The sequence below is a fragment of the Natator depressus genome, chromosome 14 (assembly GCF_965152275.1).
Source record: "Natator depressus isolate rNatDep1 chromosome 14, rNatDep2.hap1, whole genome shotgun sequence".
Taxonomy (NCBI): domain Eukaryota; kingdom Metazoa; phylum Chordata; order Testudines; family Cheloniidae; genus Natator; species Natator depressus.
The window spans coordinates 25617974-25642055 of NC_134247.1; the positions used below are offsets into that span (position 1 = coordinate 25617974).

At 45.5% G+C, this 24082-nt stretch overlaps 1 protein-coding gene across 11 annotated transcripts in view; it reads right to left on the reverse strand.

Annotated features, from left to right (window-relative positions):
• MAP2K4 (mitogen-activated protein kinase kinase 4) overlaps positions 1 to 24082 on the reverse strand; it is a 175269-nt gene that overhangs the window by 9582 nt on the left and 141605 nt on the right. For all 11 annotated transcript variants that reach the window (XM_074971920.1, XM_074971918.1, XM_074971916.1 and 8 more), the window contains 2 exons: positions 1253 to 1330; positions 124 to 272 (listed from right to left, as the gene is read on the reverse strand). In XM_074971920.1, the coding sequence (XP_074828021.1) occupies positions 124 to 272; positions 1253 to 1330 (227 nt within the window). The remainder of the gene's footprint in view (positions 1 to 123; positions 273 to 1252; positions 1331 to 24082) is intronic.

Genomic DNA, 24082 nt, shown 5'->3' on the forward strand with positions numbered 1-24082 from the left:
CTGGCTCATCTTTCGTTCTTAATTCAATATTACACATTGATTTTACTGTGCAGCTCCTGGAGTCACTCTAATGTTTCAGACCTAAAATACTCCATATAAGTTAAATCAATTTGAAACGCTTACCACAAGTTGACAAAGTTGATGAAACTTGGGGAGAATTCCCTCTCCTCTGAGTTACTCAGCTGTGGCGGGTCTCCTTTTACTACTTGTGTCAGCTGATCAAATACACTGTTCCACTTGGGATAGGGGAATCGCCCTGTGGCCAGCTCATACTGCAGAGACAGCAACAGCGCAGGTAACACAAAGAGCTCCTTCCAACAGGGTAGGCAAATGTCATCCCCAGATGCCCAAGGAACACACAGGGTGAGGGAGACCTAGCCAGCCTCCCTTACATGAACCCCAGCTTCTTAGTGTCCTAGAGACAGTTGGCTGCATGAACATTTTACCCTGGGAGAACGAGAGAATGAGCATTTCAACCTGAGGGCCGGGGAAGAGAGCATGTTAGTAGTAGCTCATTCTACAGATAGGGTCAGCAAATTCTGGTTGCTTCTTACTATTCACTCCCCATGTTACCAGCTCCACCCTCCTGTGGAATGAAATAGTGCTTTCCAAGGTCATGGATGCAGACACTGCAGTAGTGTGGTTAACCAGAGAGGGGCCAATGGGTGGGATCAAGAACTGGTTGAAACTTTCTGAGTAATAAAGGTCCACCCAAAGCCAGGGCTGCTATGTGGGTTATTTAGGCAGACCTGATGTCATGGCCCTCTAGAACGCCACAAAGGGAAAACAGCATTCAAGATCCAAGCCCTTCCTCGTGCTCTCTTATCTGTATGCTGCAAGTTGTTATTCCAGTTCCATAGCTAAGTGTGGACTTTAAGGATTCAGGAAAGCCATCATCAGTACAGGGAATTAACAAATTATTTAACTTCTAGGAGGTGTCTATTTTCATCTCCAAGTGCAAAGGGGCATGACCCCCCCTCTCTCGCCCCCAGACCCTGCTCACAGCAGAGGTGGGCTGGGACGGGAGCATCACATGGGCAGGGCCCCCCAGGCCCTGTTCACAGCAGAGGTGGGCTTCGAGTGTCACATAGTCAGACCCCACTGACTCCGCTCACAGCAGACGGGCTGGATATCACCACAGTGCGTTTGCTTTAGAAAATTGACCAACACTACTATTGTCTAAAGTGAGCCCATAATGCTGCCCAATAAGAAAGACTTGTCCCACAGAATACAGTTTAAAGCACTCACATACCAACGTAATTCCCAAGCTCCAGACATCTGAGCGGACGTCATAGCCTTGTCTGGATGCACTGGGGTCTATCCTTTCAGGCTGAAACAGAAGAGGAACCACAGTCAAGCAGTACGCAGCACAGGAAGAAATGAGTGTGCTTCTACAAACATAAAAGGATATCTCAGTACCCAGGGACAAAGCCCCATGTGCCCCCAGCAGAACTGTCTAAGGCAGACATCCAGCCCCACAGGAGGAACAGTTCACCGAACATAGTCCTGACCACTGTACTGAAGACTAGACTCCAAGGTGACCTGCAAAAGGAAATATAATGGGGCTCGGTCTCCCTTTGCTTGCAGAAAGGTGGCCTTTAAGTGGTTTTATTGTTTTACTATTTGAGGTTTTGTAACCTCAGAAATTCTCTGGCTATCAAGTCTGGCCTTCCTTGTGTTTGCAGGAGGACTCCTTGGAGAGTGAGAGAGCTGAAATGAGCACCTGCTCATCCCTCTGTTGGGGGGCCAACGCACATTGAGCACGATTGTTTCCTCCCATCTGTCTGTCGGGCTGTTAAATGGGTGTTAACAAAAAGCCAAACCGAACAAAAGGTTTTACACTGTCTGATTACAAATCCCTTTGCTATCAGTTGCCCAGGACTCACTTTTAGGTGCTTGTGAGATCATGATGCTATTAGTCCTGCTGACATCCCAAAACAGGGTAGCCAGGACCCGAATGTGTAAACCTCCAGTAGAATTACACACCACTGAGAAGGGAAACGGACACAAACCCATCTGCCCCTGTTGCAGGTCACCCTGGTGAGAAAACCCTGACTGCGTTTCCTTTTACTGAGCTATTAAAATGCCAAAGAAGTAGGCTCTCTCACAGATTTTATTACAAGGGTAAAGCTAGAAGCCATTCCCATTTGAACAGAGATCAAAATTGCAGTCATATGCTTATGTATCAGTTACAGAACTGAAACATCAGAGAAAGGGGATAAAACCAATCTGTTAGCCAATGAGATGTGTACAGCTCAGTACACAGTGGTGGAAGGGGGCCTACAAAGCTCTCCTTGTAGTTAGAGGCATATCTTGGCACCAAGGGCCTGTTCCAAAGCCAATACAGTCACTGGGAAACTTTCATTGGCTTCACGGTGCTTAGGGGATTAAGCTCTCATAGGTTAGCAGGTTGAAGACTGTGTGAAATGCCCCGCCTGTCACACACGTTGATCCCCACTGCCAATCAATCAGATTGCTCAGGCAGAGGACCAAGGTGGAAGGTTAGTTGGAAAGTGTTTTCATTGTTATTTTTAAAATTCCCTTTAGAAATCAGAAATCAGGCCTGATGCACTAACACACGGTAGAGAGACAATGCACTTCCAAGTAAATGTGAAAAACTACCAAACCTACCTATATCAACCCCAACACTACAGGGGGGTTATATTCCAAGTACTGGAAAAATGAGGCACAAGAGATGACATTTTGAGCTTGATGCTAAGGCCTACAGAGAAGGTGACTCATTTGGAAATGCAAGCTCAGATCTGTATTTAGTTTGGGTTCTTTACCCAATTCTGTTCCAGGTGAACAGGAACAGTGAACACATGGAGAACAGAAAAAGGCAAGGAGAGAATATCCTGGGCCATGATCACTTCTGCCTTTGCCAAGAGGAATTAACCCATCCTAGCAGCCAAATTCCTCTTCATGCTCTTAAGAGTCAAGGACCAACATTAAGCTCTTTTTATCTTTCTAACAAGTCAGCCCTTCTACCCCCCTCATTGTTTTTGCCGCTCTCCTCTAAATTCCCATCTATTTGTCAGTGTCTTTCTGGCAACGAGTTGCCCTGCACTGAACCCAGTATTCCCAGGAGAGTCATACCTCAACTGCATAGGCTGGGATGTGCATGTTTTCAAAATGGACCACATTTTCATAAAGAGATTATCTCATGGATTATTCAAAATTGCATGACATTCCTGTGACAACTAAAGCAATAATTTATTATTTATTTTTTTAATTTTTTATTTAAAATTAACAGGGAAGAATAATGCTAGACAACCACGTAGTGCTTTTTAACCTGTATTTTAATGTAATTTAGCAGCAAGAAATATAAACCATGCTATTTTCAAGGACATTATTATTATGACTTATTATTTGTATAATGTAGCACCTAGGAGCCTTCCTCATGGAACAGGATCCCATTGTGATAGGTGCTCCTACTGGATGCCCCAAAAGTCATGATTACACAGACATAAAAAAAAAAGTTATGCTAGGCAATGAGCTATCCTGGTTAAAAGGAAGCATGGAAGCAGTGATAAAGTATAACAAAACTAATACATAAAGGACAGAAAGAATGGGAAGTAAATGGCAATGAATATATGTTACAAGTTAAAAATGTAGGCAGCTGATATGGGAAGCCAAAGGAATCAATGAAATAAAAAGGTTAAAGACAATAAGGATTATAGGTCTGGATGAAAAAGGTAACTGTGTTGATACAGTATATTTGGATTTCGCCAAGGCATTTGACTTAGTACCACATGACATTTTGATTAAAAACGTGCATTGTATGGATCTAACAGGGCAGACATAAAATGGATTAACAGCTGTTTCACTGACAGATTTTAGAATGTAGTTAAAGGGGAGATATCAATGAATGGGGGCTGTTTCGAATGTGGCCCCCCAGGGATCAGATGTTTGTCCAATATTTGTATTTTTATCAGCAATCTGATGATATGAAACCTTTGCAGGTAAAGTTTGCAGATGACACAAAAATTGGTGGGGCAGCAGAATGGGATGTTGTTACAGAGTGATGTAAATCACTTGGTTAAATGGTTACAATGCAAAATAATACCACCAAAAGCAAGAACAAAGAATGCAGATTATACCTACAAATGGTTGATTCTGTCTTGGAAAGCAGTGCCTCAGAAATCAGATAATTGCCTCAACATTAGCTCTAAGTGCAATACTGCGTCAAACAGGGCTAATGCAATCCTTGGAATATCAAGTAGAAGTAGGGAAGTGATCTTCACTGTGTACACAGCATTGGAAAGTCCACTGCAAGAATATTATGCTTAGTTCTGCTGTTTGCTCTTTTAAAAGGATGTGGAAATACTGCAGAGAATTCAAAGGATGGCCACAAAAAAACCCCCAGGAGCTGGAAAACACATAAGCCTTACAATGTGAGGCTTAAGAAAAAGCTCTACTTATTTAGCATATCAAAGAGAAGACTGAAAGGTGACTTTCTCACTGTGTATAGGTACTGACACATAGAAAAAAAGATCTGAGAACAGGGGCCTTTTCAATCTTGACGACAAAGGCATAACAATATCAAATTGCTGGAATTTCAACAAATTCAACCTTGAAATTAAAAATGATATGCTTTAATCCAGCTTCTAGAAGAAATACTATGGCCTGTGTGGTCATGGTGGTGCCTTCTGGCCTTGGAATCTCTACATTGATGAGTCCTCCTGCTCATCCCCTTCCTTCATGGACTGTGGAGAGAACAGCATTGCCTACATTGCTCTCACCATGCTCAGAAAACTTGGAGCTCTGCATTAAGATGACTATAGTCACATCTCAGGCTTCAGGGCAGGGGTCAGGAAGGAATTTTTTTCCTGATGCACAACTGGCCAGATGTATTCTGGGTTGGAATTATTTTTTGCCTTTCTCAGAAGCATCAGGGATTGGCCACAAATGGAGACAGGATACCAGACAGGCTGAACCAGTGCTGTGAGGTGGCAAAGAAAAATGGAGGTTACTTACCTGTAACTGGAAGTACTTCAAGATGTGTAGTCCCTGTGTATTTACACGTGGGTACATATGCACACATGTGTAGGAGTCCGGAGATTTATAGTAAGTGACAAGGTAGGACATGGAGCAGGTGCCTAGCTGTTCAAAGGGATGTCTTGAAAGTACTGAAAGAACAAGATTAAGATCCCTTGTGGTGTTGATTTCCCCACCAGTGGGGAAATTCTAATGAGCCCCTCCAGGAATCTGGTTCTTGTCGGAAGAGCAAAAACAGTATAACCCTCAACTGTGTGATGAAAGGCACTGATTGTACAAAATGGACCCATAGCAAGCTAATGGAAAGATCCAATGTCTTGAGAGTGAATAGTTAGTCTAAAATAAGAGGAATTCCTGCAGGTTGTGGGGATAACTGATTCTGTTGTACTCAGATGGAGAAATGTTTCCATTTAGTCAGACAGAATTTTCTGGTGGAAATCTTTCTTCTTTGATTGAGACCGGATTGAATAGCCACCAAATACAAATGCTCTAGGTCTGAAGGGATCTTACAGTCTGAATCTCTCAGAAGCTGAGCCTTTACCTGTGGGGAGTTGGGTGGTGGGTGTGAAAACAGAAACTCTATTCCTGTGGTTGAAACAAAGTAACATTTCTCAACCCTTGTTGGGATGGAGGCGCAGGAAGCAGGAGTATGCCAAACTCCCTGGCTGGATCTATAATGGCCTTGTTAACTGGAAGGGCCACCTGACTGGGACCCAATGGTTGCAAGATGCCCAGAAGCCTATGTTGTCTCTCTTGGATTTCCTCACACTGGATCTGAAGCTCAGATGCTACTCTGTGAAGGAGCTCTTGATATTGCCTGTGATCATCAGGCAGAGATGGTGAAGATGGAGTAACCACCTCATCTGGATAGAAGAATGAAACGGCCATCAGGACTGCTATATCCAGCAAAGGCGGTTCTTCTACATGCTCTGACGGAGTTGGTTGGTGCCGGCCAGGAGAGGGTAAATAGGGTTCATACAGGCATCCAGAGGGTCTGGTGTAAGAATCCCAGGGGACCCAATAATGCCAGTATGCAGGGTCAACTGGTCAAGGGAGATCCCAGAGCACTAGGTATCATTGGTTCCTTTGGAGGTCATATCTGGGTGGAGGATGGAACCTAGAGCTTCTGTCTGGACTAGCCTCTCTATATGGAGGTGATGGTTCATCTGGGACCTCCTACTCATCTGAGAGAAGATTCCCAATTGACAGAACTGCCAGTGGCTCAGGGAGGGAATAGGGGAACAACCCTGTATTCTTCCAGTCGATTCTTCTTCTGGTATTTCAGTGTTCCTGAATAAGGTTGGATTGGAGAGGAGCTTGAGTATAGGGGAGGTGAAGATCTCCTCCAGGGAGTTGTAGGTCTTGGACTGTTCTGGAGTGTGTGGTATACTGGTGGATGGAACTGGAAGATCTGACACTTCCCAGGTTACAATAGACATCAAGTCCTCCCAGGAACATGCTGGTACCAGTGCAGTCTAGCATGGAGCTCGTAGACTGTGCAGAGTCTAGCCTGGAGCTTGTACACTGGAGCTTGTAGACTGTGTAGACTGTGCCGGTGGGGACCAATCCTTAGGTTTATGTGTCGGAACCAAGGTCAGTACTGATGGATCCTTCTCCTTCACAGTATACACTCATGTTGAGGAATATTTTAAAGAAGCCTTATTCAGGACGCAAGAACAAACCATCCCAATGTGCAGGAAGAATAGCATATATGGCCAGTGACCAGGTTGGCTTAACAGAGACATCTTCGGTGAGCTTAAACACAAAAAGGAAGCTTACAAGAAGTGGAAACTTGGACAGATGACTAGGGAGGAGTATAAATATATTGCTTGAGCATGCAGGGATGTAATCAGGAAGGCGAAAGCAAAACTGGAGTTGCAGCTAGCAAGGGATGTGAAGGGTAACAAGAAGGGTTTCTACAGGTATGTTAGAAACAAGAAGAATGTCAGGGAAAGTGTGGGACCCTTACTGAATGGGGGAGGCAACCTAGTGACAGATGATGTGGAAAAAGCTGAAGTACTCAATGCTTTTTTGCCTCCGTCTTCACAGACAAGGTCAGCTCCCAGACTGCTGCACTGGGCAGCATAGTATGAAGAGGAGGTGAGCAGCCCTCAGTGGTGAAAGAACAGGTTTAGGACTATTTAGAAAAGCTGGACAAGCACAAGTCCATGGGGCCAGATGCAATGCATCCGAGGGTGCTGAGGGAGTTCGCTGATGTGATTGCAGAGCCATTGGCCATTATGTTTGAAAACTCATGGCGATCAGGGAAAGTCCTGGATGATTGGAAAAAGGCAAATATAGTGCCCATCTTTAAAAAAGGGAAGAAGGAGAATCTGGGGAACTACAGACCGGTCAGCCTCACCTTAGTTTCTGAAAAAATCATGGAGCAGGTCCTCAAGGAATCCATTTTAAAGCAGTTGGAGGAGAGGAAGGTGATCAGGAACAGTCAAAATGGATTCACCAAGGGCAAGTCATGCCTGACCAACCTGATTGCCTTCTATGATGAGATAACTGGCTTTGTGGATATGGCGAAAGTGGTGGATGTGATATACCTTGACTTTAGCAAAGCTTTTGATACTGTCTCCCACAGTACTCTTGCCAGCAAGTTAAAAAAAAGTATGGACTGGATGAATGGACTATAAGGTGGATAGAAAGCTCACGAGATAGTCGGGCTCAATGGGTAGTGATCAATGGCTCGATGTCTAGTTGGCAGCCGGTATCAAGTGGAGTGCCCCAGCAGTCGGTCCTGGGGTCAGTTTTGTTCAACATCTTCATTAATGATCTGGATGATGGGGTGGATTGCACACTCAGGAACTTTGTGGATGACACTAAGTGGGGGGCGAGGTAGATAAGCTGGAGGGTAGGGATAGGATCCAGAGTGACCTAGACAAATTGGAGGATTGGGCCAAAAGATATCTGATGAGGTTCAACAAGGACAAGTGTAGAGTCCTGCACTTAGGACGGAAGAGTTCCATGCACTGCTACAGGCTGGGGACCGACTGGCTAAGCAGCAATTCTGCAGAAAAGGACCTTGGGATTACGGTGGATGAGAAGCCGGATATGGGTAAACAGTGTGCCCTTGTTGCCAAGAAGGCTAACGACATATTGGGCTGCATTAGTAGGAGTGTTGCCAGCAGATTGAGGGAAGTGATTATTTTCCTCTATTCGGCAACGGTGAGGCCAGATCTGGAGTCCAGTTTTAGGCCCCCCACTACAGAAAGGATATGGACAAACTGGAGAGAGTCCAGCGGAGGGCAAGGAAAATGATTAGGGGGCTGAGACACATGACTTATGAGGAGAGGCTGAGGGAACTGGGATTGTTTGGTCTGCAGAAGAGAAGAGTGGGGGGGGGGGGGGCGGATTTGATAGCAGCCTTCAACTATCTGAAGGGAGGTTCCAAAGAGGATGGAGCTAGGCTGTTCTCAGTGGTGGCAGATGATAGAACAAGAAGCAATGGTCTCAAGTTGCAGTGGGGAATGTCTAGGTTGGATATTAGGAAAAACTATTTCACTAGGAGGGTGGTGAAGCACTGGAATGGGTTACCTAGGGAGGTGGTGGAATCTCCATCCTTAGAGGGTTTTAAGGCCCGGCTTGACAAAGCCCTGGATGGGATGATTTAGTTGGGTTGGACCTGCTTTGAGCAGGGGTTTGGACTAGATGACCTCCTGAGGTCTCCTTCAACCCTAATCTTCTATGATTCTATGAGGAGATTTAAGTGTGTCTAAGTCCTTCGTGTGAGGACTCACCCGACATGGACAGAGTCAGGGAGAGATCCTTTCTTCTGGGAGCAGATTTTGAAGAGGGTCTGTCCTTGTGCTTGTGAGTGTGCCCATTACTCTCATGAGAAGCCCTGAGAAGGGATTTGTTAGGCTTAGAGGTTGTAGACTCAGCTCCTGAGCTTATGCTCAGAGGCCTTAGTTTGGTGTACACGATGGTCTCCCTGGCCCAGCTCTGAGTGGGGTCTCATGGCCTTTTCCATGAGATGTTCTCTTAGCAGAGCTCTCAACTCTCATGGGTTCGAGGAGGGAAGGAGCGACAGACACTGCAATTAGTGAGAAGTGAGCCTCACCAAGGCAGTAAAGGCAGCACTGGTGTTTGTCGCTCACTGAAAAGGAGCGGGGGCAGGGTATGCAGTTCTTAAACCCTGGGATTCTGGGGATAGTACTTGTCTGTGGGGAAAAAACTCCCCAAGGCAGGGAAGAACTAACTCAGCTATACTAACTATGCTACACACTAAAAACTATCAATACTAAGAACTATTTACAATATATTTTTATGGTTTAAGTTGAGGGAGCTATGGACACACAAGACTGTGCACTGGTAAGAAGGAACTGGAGAGGCGTTGGTCCACACCTCCCTTTATACCCTCGGTTCAGAGCATGAAAAAAACAACTGCACATTTGCAGACCAATGGATACTATTTGCCAAAAATCTCTGGAGTTTGGCTTATGGTGCGCATGGGTATTCATATGTGGAATACACATAGAGACTTGAAGAAGAATCTTCATTTTTACATGCCTGACTGGTGGGTCTTGTTCACATGTTCAGGATCATACTGACCAGCAGATTTGGGGTCAGGAAGGAATTTCCCCCCAGTCAGATTGGCTGTGACCTTGGGAGTGTTTTACCTTCCGTTGAAGCATAGGACATGGTTTGCCTGCTGGGATCCTATGGGCATATCTCACAATATCAATTTCCATCAAAGAAAGGTAGGTTTAAGTACCTGCAGAGCAAGGCTCAGTCTTAACTGAGGAGAATGCAGAATAAGTGGTGGGAGAGGAAAGCTGCAGAAATTCAGCATTATGCAGCTCCAAACAATGCAAATATGTTCTTTGACTCTCTCAAAGCAGCCTATGGACCATCTAAATATGGCACAGCCCCCTTGAACTCGGCAGATAGCACAACCTTCATCAAAGACAAGGAGGGAATGGTGCAGAGATGGGCTCAATACTTCAATAATCTACTCAACAGACCGTCCACAGTTGATTTGTGTGTCCTTGATCATTCACCTGAGAAACCCATCGAAGAAGATCTCGACCTCCCTCCAGTTGAGGAAGTTTTGAAAGCCATCAAACAACTGAACTCTGGCAAAGCCTCGGAAAGGATGGCATGGCAGCAGAACTGTATTGCAGCAGAACTGTATAAAGTAGCAGGCCCCAAGGCCATCCAGGTATTTCATGACATCTTGAGTAGCATTTGGGAGGAAGAAGAAATGCCACAAGACTTCAAAGATGCTATTATTGTATCACTGTTAAAAAACAAAGGCAGGAAAGCTGACTGCAGAAACTACAGAGGCATTGCTTTTCTCTGTACAGCAGGAAAAATACTGCCTCACATTCTATTGAACAGACTCATTACAAACATATCTGAGGAGAATCTGCCAGAAGCACAGTGTGGTTTCAGACCAGGTCGTAGTACTGTGGACATGATCTTTGTTGTAAGGCAGGTCCAGGAAAAACGTTTAGAGCAGAACATGGACCTGTATGCAGTTTTCATCAATTTGACCAAAGCTTTTGATACAGTCAACAGAGAGGGTTTATGGGCTATTCTGCATAAACTGGGCTGTGGAAGAAGGTTCATACAAATCATCCATCTGTTCCATGACCACATGACGGTGCAAGTGGTTGCCAGTGGTGACTTTTCTGATGTGTTCAAAATCTCGAATGGAGTGAAGCAAGGCTGCATACTTGCTCCAGTGCTGTTCAACTTGTTCTTTGCCTGTGTCCTCAAGGTACTTGGATCAGGGGATATACATCTGCTACTGACTCAATGGCTCCCTCTTTGATCTTCGAAGATTCAGTGCTAAGACCAAGAAGCTGGAGAGACTTCTCGTCGAGGCACTTTTTGCAGATGACTGTGCCTTGATGGTCAGTAGACAAGACGACCTTCAGGTCATCGTTGATAGATTTTTCTGAAACATCCCAGCTTTTTGGCTTCACCATCAGTCTTGGGAAGACAGAGGTCTTGTTCCAACCAGCACCTCATTCCAATGCCCCAGCGCCAGCCATCTTCATCCAAGGCACACAGCTGAAAAATGTGGATCAGTTCAAGTTTTTGGGCTGCACCATCTCAAGTGACAGTTCCCTTGATAGGAAAATTTCCTCCAGAATTAGTAAAGCCAGCCAGGTCCTCGGTCGACTCCAAACAAAAGTCTTTAACCAACACAACATTCATCTCTCCACCAAATCTAAGATCTATAGTGCAGTGGTTCTAACATCTCTCCTGTATGGATCTGAGATGTGGCCTCTTTATAGACGTCACATTAAACAGCTTAAGCAATTTCACATGCGCTCCCTCTGCTCAATAATCAGCATTCGCTGGCAGGACAGAGTGACCAATATTAAGGTCCTTGAAAGAGCAAACACAACGAGTGATGAGGAAATGTTACTGAGAGCACAACTTAGGTGAACTGGACATGCCATCAGAATGGAAGACCACCATCTCCCAAAACAGATCGTGTTTCGGGAGCGGAGTCAAGGCAAAAGAAAGAAGGGTCATCCATATAAGTGCTTCAAAGATAATCTGAAGAGCAGTTTCCAGTGGGCTGTCATTAATCCTAAAGAACTTGAGCAAATGGCTCAGAATAGGACTCACTGATGATCTCTCACAAGATCAGCATGTAACAGGTTTGAGCAGGATTGACAAATTCATCTCCAGGCGGCATGTGAAAGGTGCCACAGACCTGCATCATCAAACATCATAAATACAGACTTCCCATGCCCTCAGTGCGGCCGACTCTGTGCATCAGGATTCAGACTTCGAGCCATATGCGTAGCCATAGATGAGAACTGCGACAACAACGCAGTGAAATGTAAAGGCTTGTGTGGGTTGAAGAGGCTTGTGATATACAGGAGGTCAGAATAGATGATCTAATGGCCCCTTCTGGCTTTAATCACTATGAAATCATGAAAGGGAAGGAGCCATCACCATGTGACCAGCCAGCTCTCCACAGGCCACTGGGAAGGGCCCCATGGACAACAGTGTGAGTTCCTCTAATACGCGGGGTGGGGGGCGGGGGAGGAGGGGAGAGGACCATCACTCTGGCCCATGATATGACATTACTAACTCATTTCTCATTTGCAGCCCACTGTCAAGTGTGGGTGTGTCTCAGTCATTGCCACTTCCAGATCCCTCCCTCACCTTGAAGTGCTGCAGCCTTGTCTACCTAGGCTATTTTCCAGAGTCCAGCTGCAGCTGCAACATAGCTGCTCTGGTTCAAACCTTGAGCACAGAGAGGGGTAGTACCAATTTGCACTACTGGTGCTTACCACAATATCTAGCAGCTCTGTGTTTGAGATGTGTTAGCTGCATTTCCAATGTTGGTAGCCTCTCTTGGGGCCTTTGTATTATTCTTCTGTCCTAACTAGTGTTCATAGCACTACCTAATTCACTAACTCCTGCCAAAGTTCATTAATGTTTTTTACTTCCATTTCTAGATAATAGCGGATATATATTAAATGAGACTGGACCTAACAACAATGCCTTACTGAACACTCTCCCTGACTCAGTACTTTGCTATTTATTTTGGTTATGATTTGCCAGACAGTTTTCAGTGACATGACACTGTTCCAATCTAAATCAATTTGAATGAATTTTTCAATTAAGTTTCTATGAGGCACCATGTGAAATGCTTTACTAATATCTAACTCTGGTGTATTGACCACCAGCCCTTCATCCATTCTTTTGTAATTCAGTCAAGAGGGAATCAAGTTTGTCCATATTAGTTCTTCATAAAATCATGCTGCTTATGGCTCATGGCTCCATTATTATCTGTGCATTTAATGATTTTTGTCTCTTAATATTTGTTCCATTATTTTACTGGGGAAAGAAATTAGACTGGAAGGCAAAAATTGCTCATATCATTCTTCATTCCTTTTCCAAAAAATGGAGAAAAACAAACACAAAACTCACCTCTTCTTTCAGAAACGGTCACGAGAAAAGTAAGTTCTTTTACTAAATCATTTTATACCTCCGAATTCTAAAGCTGAGAGATGAAGAGTGCGTGACAGAGCAAGAAAAAACAGGAAGAGGGAGTCTGGAGCTGAGCGGGAGTAAGGTGCATACTGTAATATGATGATTAGGGGAGGAAGGAACTGATTAACAGAGATCATCCAAAAATCTCAATAACTAATGAACAGGCCTCTGCACAGAGAGGAGTCCTTGGCAGAGCAGAGCAGAGCATCTCGACACTTACATGTTCCAACACGTGAGAAGACATTCCCATGTGAGAAGCAAAAACTCTTTATAAGAACAGCTATTGGAGCACCCAAGGTAGACTGATATAGAGCATACAATCCTCCTGCTTATAAATCGGGTGCATGAAGAATATCAACTCAAGTTGCTCCCTGCTCTGGAGGAAAACATGGAGAGGCCTGATCAGAAGTAAAAGTCTCTGAAAGATACAAAGGAAGCAAAACTTTATCAAGAAGGTATTTCCAACTGATCAGGAACATTAGCCCAAGAGATTCAGAGAGACGGAAAATTGAAACTGCAATCAACAGCTAGAAGATGAAAGAATGTGGCATCAAAGAAGAGCAGAAGAGAAACAGTGATGAAGTCATAGACATTCTTCTCCCTACAGGGCAGAGAAGCAAACAGCCATGGAAGAGACTTATACCAAAAAGGAGCCTCCTGGAAAGAAAGAGATCACACATTACTCTAATGAGCGAGTGATTTGGACCTACATATCTGTGGCACAGTTACAGAGAAAACTGGATGGAAGACTGCTGTCAAATGGCCAAAATTAATTGTGTCTCAATAAGGATGATAAAAGATTCTGGGAAATCCCCATATGGACTCCCAATGAAATAAGATTCAATGCAGTTACACTCCAGGGACCCGGAAAAAAAGCTGAAGACAACACTGATGACTTCATAGAGATCCTTCCAATGCCAAAAGTGAGTGAAGAAATGAAAAGGCTGAGGCAGAGGCAGAGGTCAACCAATGGACACTGTAAAGAAGGAGGGTTTGGATACACCAAATATGGGAATATCTTCTGAAATGAGACCTTGGTGCCATTTGACAGTCTCCATTTAAGCAGAAGAGGGACCAACATTCTGTCTTCAAAACTAGCAGAGCTGTTGCTCCCTCTTCAACCCCCACTTCCTCCCAGGACCAAGTGCCTATATAAACACATGCATCTGTATGTGTAACCCAGCTGCAAAGTTACAGATACCTCTCTACAAAGTGTTGGTTTGTTGCACATAACTATGCAATTAAGATATATTACTGGAAAGTGCAGTCCTCAAAACATGAGTTCTTCTGATTCTTAGTGGTTACACAGTCAAGGAACATTACACTGCATACGCTGTAAATTCAACAATCTTTTTATAAAGCACAAAAAACTCACCTCTCTTCCTAACCCACCAGCTATTGTAAATTGACAGACAGTAAATGCAAGGGAAGTCACCATAAAGATCTAAAATGTACTCATTTAAAAGCAGGAGCAGATCTGTAAGCGAATGGCACATTTTAACCCTTCTTTCCTTGTAAAAACAGGAACAGATGGATGTGAGATGCAAGCTCTCTCCCTCCCTGGTATACTCCCTCCTCTGCCCTCTCAGAGACATTTAGCACATGGCTGAAATCAGCTCAGACTGAAGGCTGGGGATTTCCCTGATTCTCACAGATGATCAGATCAAAATGAAGCACTGCATACCAAAACTGTAGTCCTGCAGGACACAGCTGTTTGTGGGACTTGCTGTATGTCTAGGTGTACAATTATCTGCACTTTATTTGGCTGTAAGCCATAGTATGGATTCTCCTGGTGTAAACACCAATCTGAATGGTTCCAAGACCTCTGCTGTACTCTAACACAGATGGGACACCAACCTCCAATCTGCCTGAGTGCTAGGCCATTATGCTGTTATTTTAACAGCAGATCCTGTACTAAATGTTTATCTGTTTAGAAACTGTCAGGACAAAAAGAACAGGAGTACTTGTGGCACCTTAGAGACCAAAAAACTAACTAAGGTGCCACAAGTACTCCTGTTCTTTTTGTGGATACAGACTAACACGGTTGCTACTCTGAAACCTGTCAAGACAAAAGTATTTAGGGCCCCCTGGGAATTACCCATTAACATGGCTTTATCACTTGTATCACAGCATCATTCCAGGGATTTCAGGGAAACTACTGAAGATATGCATTTGTCACTGTCCCAATGACTCAGCTCCTGCAAGGACTGCCGACTGAAGCCACAGAAAGGGAGGGGACGATATTTTTTGTACATGCAGATGGCAGGATTATACAGTTTTTAGGACCATAAATAACTAGTTTTGGAAATTACTGTGTTGTTTAGCCAGGATGTCTAGGAAAAATGCTAGCACCCACTCTTCATGCAAATGCAACATCCTTATACTGGACTATTTTAAAGCTGAGCCATGCATTGTTCCCATAAGAAACTTCTCACATAAAACTTTCTTTTACAAGAACTGAAGACTACACAGAGTAGGGAGTAGATACCCCAAAGCAAAGTTTATTATTTATTAATGATCTGGAAAAGTAGGGAGCAGTGAGCTGGCAAAATCAGTAGACAGCGCAATATTATTTCAGTCGATTAGGACTAGAACAGACAGCTAGGAACTTCAGAGGGACCTAACAATGTTGGGTGACAGCAGGACGAGTGTAGGTGAAATTCAGTGTTGACAAAGGCAGCATAATTCATGCTGGAAGGAAGAATTTTCACTAATCATACACCTTACTGGGTTCTTCTTACTGGAAAGACACCTGGGTGTCACTGTGGGCAGATCAATGCCTTTATGTAAATCCACAGTATGCCATCATGTTGATTCTTGTGCTCGGTTCCAAGTTCCCCTGAGCCAATGCCTCATTCAGCTGATAAGGTTAAGGCATGCCAGTTTCATAGCCAACAGTACACAAGCTACTCCTGGGGGAATTCTGTGCTACTGCACAATGCAGAATTTGTGCAGAATTAATGTTCTGCACAGAATTTCATTTCCCCCCCCCCACCCCCCCCACATAATTGGTGCTGCAGAGCAGCTGGCTGCCACTAGAGGCTGCTGGACCCTGCAGGCCAGGCTCCCCAGCTTGCTAATAGAGGACACTGCCAGGGGGAGAAGGAGCTGGAGGGTTCCCAACAGCTAAACTTCCCAGCAGGCCTTGAAGGAAGGAGACAGTGTGCAGGAAATTGAATACAAGCCTGAGATCCAGCATCAGGCTGTCTCTCCTTCTCGATCCCTGGACTTGGGGGTGTGGGGGGTGCAGGTGTCTGGCCCCGCAGCTGGGCTCTGGGGAGAGGGGTTGTGGGCATCTGCGTCGGGGGTGCCCCACGGCTGGGCTCTGGGGGAGGGTGTGCAGGTGTCTGGGCCGGGGGGCCCCAAATACCCCCTCCAGCATCCCCAAAATATCCCTCCCAGTACACACACACCCCTCTAGCCATCCCCAACTGTACCTCCCTCCAGCTCCTCCTGCTCCCAGCAGTGTCCTCTATTTGGGAACCTCTATATAGTAACCCTATGGGGGCAGAGTAAAAAAACGAGAATCAACTAAAAGACCGGAGGGGCAGAGTTTTCCCCCAAGATGTGCCCAGCTGGTATGTGTGACACAGCCAGACTGAGGCACCTAACAAAACCATAACAGAAAAACAGGAACTGAGTTGTCATAGGGGTTTCCTTAGCTCTCTGCTCCTTGGGGAATCTTTTTTGTTGTCTGTATTGTTACAGACATACTTGCTGACAGGTATTTTCAAATAATTACCAAAATAATTTAAACTGGCATGATTATATTGTTTTATTTGACAAACAAAATTTGCAGAATTTTAAAATATTGTGCTTAGAATTTTTAAATTGTTTGGCACAGAATTCCCCCAGGAGTAACAAGCATCACTCAGTTCTATTCACTCCATTTCAAAAAGACTGCAGAAGCAGCAGAGGGAGGGGTCCAATGACAGGAGAAGAAAATGATTTACTGGTCTGGAAAGACTTCTATAGGAAAAGAGCCTGAAAAGACTGGGACTGCTTTGATCTCAAAATACAAAAGCAAGGGGATATTAAATGAAGTTGAAAAGCATCAAATGTCATACTGATAATAAGAAATACATTTCATGTGAAATACAACTAACCTGTTGAACTCAGTGCTACAAGAAGTAAAGGCTGAAATTTCAAAAGCAACTAAGTGACTTAGGAGCCTAAGCTCCATTTTCAGAAGTGAGCTAGGCACTTAGGAGCCTAGGACTCACTGGAAGCCAATGGGACTTGGACTCTGGGTATGACTTTACTACAATTAAACACCCACAGATGGCCCATGTCAGCTGCCTCAGGCTTGCGGGGCTCAGGCTACAGGGCTCTTTAATTGTGGTATAGATGATCAGGCTCAGGCTAGAGCTGCGCTCTGGGACCCTCCCCCCTCTCGGGATCCCAGAGCCTGAGCTCCAGCCCAAGCCAAAATGTCTGCTCTGCAATTTTACAGCCCTGCAGCCTGAGCCATGTGAGCCTGAGTGCAAACATGTGAGCCTGAGTGTGTTTAATTGCAGGGTAGACATACCCTCCAAGGCTTGGGTGCACAAAAGGAGCTAGGCACCTTTGATTCTGTTTTAGGTGCTGAAGTCCTGCTTTTGGGACCACTGCAAAGCACAAAGCTCCAGCTGAACCTTGTAGGTGCCTAAACTCACTCGGCGCCTAAGACTTTGCAATAAAAGTTCCCTTGGTGCCTACGTTTCTGTCTCGGGCAGGCACGGCTGCCTCCCTATGGACATCCAGGCACCAATCTCCTGCTAGGGCCCCCCACCCATCCCGAATTTTCACACTTGTTCTCTGTCACCGTACCTCCACAACATGTAGGTCAGGATGGGGGACTGTATTGTGGAGAGCATGGACTCTGAAAGGGACTTAAGAGTCATGGTGAATAACTGAACATGAGATCCTTATGCAATGCTGTGGCTATGAGAGCTAATGCGGTTCTTGGATGTATAAACAAGGGAATATTTAGTTGGAGTAGGGAGACAGTATCACCTCTGTATATGGCACTGGTGAGACCACTGCCAGATACTGTGTCTAATTCTAGTGTGCACATTTTAAAAAAGAAGATTAACAGTTGGAAAGGGTTCAGGAAAGAGCCACACGAATTATTCTATGTCTGGAAAACCCACATGGGTGAGAGACATTAGGAGCTTGACCTTTTTAGCTTATCAAAGAGAAGTTTAAGAAGTAAGCAAAAGTTTGAGAGAGCTGTATACCTTCACGTTACCTGAGCTAGCTATCCTTTACAGAGCCCTGAGTGCTGGACAGCTGCCCAGCAAGCCAGACTATGGTGTGGCAGTGACATTGTCGCAGCCATGGCCACTAATGACACATTAGCCCAGCAGACAGAGCTGTGATGAGCCAATGACTTCACAGAGCTATGTTAGCCCAGTACCTAGGGCTGTGCTGAGGCGGTGACTTCCTGGAGCCTTGCGTCCCTTCACGTCACCCAGCAAGAAGGCTTCCGTGGGGTGAGGACCTCACAGAGGCCCATGAGCCTTGAATTAACCCCAGCAGGAAAATCTTTGGTGAGGATGGTGACTTTACCAAGGTCTCTATGCCTACTACCCATGTCCACACTGCAAAAAGATGTTGGAAAACTGGAAAGGATTCAGAACAGAGCCACAAGAACGATTTGAGATCTGGAAAGCCTGCCTTACAGAGAGAGACTTCAGAAGCTCAGTCTATTTACCTTATCCAAGAGAAAGTTAAGAGGTGACTTCATCACAGTTTGTAACCACCTAGAGAAAAGTTGTGGATGATCATTCTGATCGTGGATAGCACTCTATAGCACCTTGGGTTCCTGAGTGAGTGCAGGGACCAAAGGGGAGGCTTTGCACCTCTCTGATGCTGGGGCAGGCAGGAGGCAGAGAGGCCCGAGTAGCAGGTTAGAGCAGCTTGCGGACAGCCCTAGCTTTCCCTCCCTACCTCCTACTGCCATAATCCCTATGGGCATCACTGTACTAGGGGATCCCTGTGGTTCAGGATATCGTGGCCATGCCTTCGTCTCCTGCCCTTGATCTGCCACAGAACACCCTCTATGCTGCAGGAATACTGGGGTGGCACAGGACTGGAAGAGTTGGCTATGTGCCCATCTCGGGGGCCTGCTGGGTTGATGAAATTCACTTGGTGGAGCCGTACAGCTCCTTGGCACCAGCCTACCTTCAGCCCTCTTTGTACACACAGTAGGTGCATACCGACCTTGCACAGGGCAAACTCACCTGTACAGGAGAGGAGCCTCCCTGCAGGGATCCCAGTCAAGTCTCCTTGACCCTGACTCTCTGCCTCCCTCTATTTTCAACATATTTTTTTAAAAGGACAGGCCAATCCAATGATAAAAGCCACTTCGTGAAACCAGTTCAGGTGGCTGAGGGACAGCAATGAAAAACTCAAAGCCACGAACCCAAGAACTATAGTGTAAAGGCATGTACCTACATCCATGACCCTCTCTTGCACACACACACACACACTCTCTCTCTCTCTCATTCGGCCAGGAAACCAACCCTAGCCAGCCGCAGTAACCAAAGTCATGCCCAGGTACCCTTAATCCTGCCCTCTGTGTAATGCCAATATTCCTGTGGGATTAATCCTTATGTCCCACTGTTTGTGATTTTGACTCTGGCATTATTCCCCTTTAGGAACCTTCACCAGTTCTTTCAAACTAGTGAATATCCCCAATAACATGTGCTCTGTGTTCTCAGCATTTAGATATAACCTCCTACTGCCTACGTATCAGTGAGTAACAGCTCATCTGTGCTCAGTCATTGTCCCGCCAGTTCGGGAGCTGGAGCTGCATGAAGCCATGTGCCTACATCATGTGGATGCTGCTGGGTTGTTTCCCTGCCTTAATTCACATAAAAGGAAAGTGAATCATATCAGAACTCTATACTTCCTATACATGTAATAACACAGGCTCTGTTTATTGACTTGCAGTGCCTTTGTAGAGCAGCTGTCCCTAGGAGCCAATTTTTAAACACTCTGCATCTGACTCCCAGTGACAGAAATGTCTTTCCTCTGCAAAGCTCACATCTTGCCCTAAGTGATAAGGCACTTTGGGCTGAATGGCCTGCTCACACATGTGGCTGGTCACAGGTCTTGCTCGTTTTGTATAAATTCTCTCCATAGTCAAGTGTCTAAATGTACAGGATGGAAACAACGTTCCTGCTTTCTTCCCCAGAAAGAGAGATGTGGGGCAACTGAAGCACAGACGTGCCCTAACTGTCTGCAGTGGAAGCAGTTCAGTGTGGGCTGTGCACCAAGTGATGTAATGAGCTAAGTTTAGACAGGAGAGGTCCCACACTGGGCTAACCTCATCAACATTTTTAGCTTATGAATGAGTAAGCAGAGGTATGTTCTCAGCCTAAACCACTGAAGTATGCGAGTGACATCACCAGCATGCCTTTGGCAGAAAGGGTTTGCTCAGAGCTCAGGAATCTCTTGAGTTATTCTCTACGCTGCTTGTGTCAGACACATGGAACCATGCCATGATACTCGGACTGGGATGTCTCCCCCTGAGGCTATTTGCACGTGTCTTAGTTCCTACTAAAACACATTTACTTAATCATAAAGCTATTTCTGGCTGCCCAACTTCAGAGAAATAACAATCATTTAATTCAAAAGCATCTGAGGCGATTTAACTGTATGATGTACGACCAAGAAACAGCCTGACTGCTCTGTTAAGTGAACGACTGAGCCCAAAGAGAACCTGGTCATCAGATCAGGAGTGTGAAGCTGCTACAGATCAAATACAGAGGCTCGCTGCAGCCAATGCTGCTGCTCTGTCTGTACAAATGGATCACAGAGCTCAGACACCATGAAGTCTCTCCCACATACATGCACATGGAGATTCATGTGAAGCACAGTACAGTAGCTGCATTGTTACTAGTCTTAGGAATTCCTCCTTTCAGTGCTTGTGCTGAACTCTGTCATACCCAGAGTGTTAGCTATTTGAATGCAGTGACAGAGCTTCCATGTGGTCAGGAAGATTTTCCTTTTTGGGGGAGAAATGAGTTGCAGCAGACAGAGGTAGTGAATCCTAGTCTCATTTATCTCTCAGAGATATTTCTGCAATGCGCCTTGCACTGCAGTGTCTGGGTGTCTTCACTCCCTAATAGTTCAGACTAGCTGGCAAATACAAAAGGCATGTGATAAGTCACAGATACAACATCCAACTGCCGAAAATCAGCTTTGTATACACACTCCCAGGCAGGTCGTTCCCTCTCACATTGCTACACCTGCCCCCTTGTTGCAAAATCTGCTGCTGTGCAGCTATCCCCTTGCACGTCCCCTGACCTTGATGGCTTTGCAACAAGAAAAGAACACCACCTTAACTCAGGTGTCAAACACCCTTCCTCTCAACAGAAGTGTGATGACTGGATCGGTCTGTCAGGAATTCATGCTTGATATAGGATTGCTACAGGATTGTTTCACTGGAATTAAGAAAACCATGTCTTTGTTCCCTTTAAGAATGGGGTTTTGAACCTGTGGCCCTCAAGACTCTAAACTGCAGTCCTCAAAGGGGACAAATCAACAGAAAAAGTCTCTCTGAAACCCCAGGAGCAGTTCCAGAGTGAGCCCAGAGCGCTCTGAGCAGCTGCTGTTCTTTTCCTGAGGCCTGCTGCATCACTGGTGTGGGAGGAGAGAAGTCTGGTTGCTCCATCGCCTGCCTCCCTGTCAGGCTGGGAATCCCAGGGTGAGCAGGTCAGGAGCTCGAGCCTAGGGAAGCCACTAGCAAAGAACAGTTTCCCTTCACACAGCTCCTGAAAGGGCAGGAAAAAGTGGAGTGACAGAAAGCCAAACTGTTCCAGTTCCAGCCCACGCATAGACTACAGCTGCCTGGGTACTACTCTAATTTGCACCATCTGGCAGTGATGCCCTAGGGACCACATACAGTGTAGTGCAACCACACCCTAACCTGACCTGTGAGTCAGGACCCATGGGGAAGGTGGTGTATTAACTGGCTAGGCTGGCCCCGCCACTCTACACCAGGGCAATCCCTCAGAGAGACTGGTGCCTGAGGGGCACAAAGGGAGCTAATCCAGACAGATACTCTTCCCCAAGCACTGATTGTTGTCCCTTGACCTTTTTATCCCAGGTTGAAGGACCCAGACACCCCTGCGCTCTGCTGTGACTGACAAGAGAATAAGGCTCATTTTAATACTCCAAGGGGAAAGACAATGAATGCCCCAGGAGGGGAGGCCAAAGAGAGCTCTCCTGGGCACATGTAAACAGAGCAATTTGCACAGTGACTCGAGGTATCTGAGGAGACACACCACTGGGGTCTCCCCAGATATCAAGGGGGATGGGTTACTGAAAGATGAGAGCGAGAGGAAAGGGAGACCCAGCACTGGGAAGCTTGACGGATAAAGGCAGAGTGAGGCCAAGAGGCCTGGCGGTGATGGGGGGCTCTTAGCTCAGCCCACCTTGACGCACTACTCATGGAAACATGCTGCAAACTGAACCACTCTAGATGAAGTCTCAACTCTGCAACCTCAAAGGTCTCTATTTGGATGCCCACTGTTCCTTTGTTTTGCATTTCCTATGTGGTTTTCTTCTAGAAGTACGAACAAAACGCACGTTTCTGCTCGTGGCAAGAGCGTATTTTCCATTTCAATACGTTGGCCACATGGAAAGCCAAAGAGACAGAAGCAAAGAATCCTTTTCAGCACTGGAAACTCAAGACACAGATCCTCTGCTGGTGTAAATCAATATATCTCTGCTAATTTCAATGGACCTACTAGGCTGGCTGACACCACAAGAGGATCTAGCCCTTAGAGCCTAAATCCTCTACAATTTCATTTAAAAAACAAGTGTCTTTGGTTAATAATGTGACAGGGAGTCTTGCTCACTAAAGCACTGCCTCACAGGCAGTCAACGTCAGTAGTCATCCAGTGTTGTTATGTCCATTGGCTCTTCAGGGGTCTTGCTCCAATGCGTAGGATTGTGTCAGTCCTTCCCTCCCCCGCCCGTGGTCAGGTGCCCACAACACAAAAATGGCCACAACTGGCAGAGGAACCAAGGACTGAGTGGGAAGTGGAAACTAACATCTTCCCACCTTCAGAAAGGGCCCCTCTGGGGAAAGCTTATGTTGCTGTGGCCCTTGTGGTACCCACTTAGTAGACATCTATAGGACATCAGTCTCCAGAGATGCAGTCTAGTGCCTTGCAGTTGCTCTACATTAAATTACCTTCCAAAAGGAAAAAAGAATGACATTTGAGCTGGCACACCTGCTCCCATTTACAAGTCCCTGAAGTACAGGCTTGATTACAGAAACACTCACAGATCCTGAACTCTACCTAAGCTAGGGAGCCTGGCTGTAAACCCACCTCTACCATCATGCAGAAAGTTGGCTATGCAGCCCAAATTCCTGAAGTTTCCATTACATGCCCATTTCCCCCCAGCTAACTGTCATTGAACCAAGTGAATACAAGGAAAGGTGCCAGCACGCCACACCCAATGCCAGCATGCTGGCCTCTCCCCCAAATTACATACCACGTGAAAGCTCTTCACAACGCAAACTATAGTCAATCATTTTTTCTCATTTAAAAAGTCAACAAATGTGCAACTGCAGTCATGACCTGATCCTGGAGAGGTAGACAGAGAACACAGAGATGCATGTGAATCCTTCCCAACATACCTAGTGAGGAGAGAGAAGGAGTAGGCATTCATCCAGCCGTGCATGAGTTATAAAGGAACTGAGGCAGCAGAGATACAACAAACATGCCTTATATCTTTAACAAGAGTGACCAAACCAGAGGCCTGGATTACGCTAACATTGTACCCACCTTTAAAAGTGAAAGAAGCCCATTGAGCCTCACTTAAACGTAACAAAAAAAGAGACGAGAAAATAATTACAGAACAAGTTATAGAACAGCCAGACATGTATAAAATGAGAAGGACAAACCAGCACAACTTCGGTAGCAGTGACCTGTGCAGAATGCACAGTGGAAGAGGATAAACGAGTGGAAACAATTAATTTAGACAAAGAATGACTGTTAAGGATACAAGAAAGCACAGTGTGAAGCCCACTGGGATTCAATGAGGTGAAAGGTTGCAGTATGGAATCAAAAGTAGCAGTGATGGCCAATATCACTGTGGACAGGGTTTA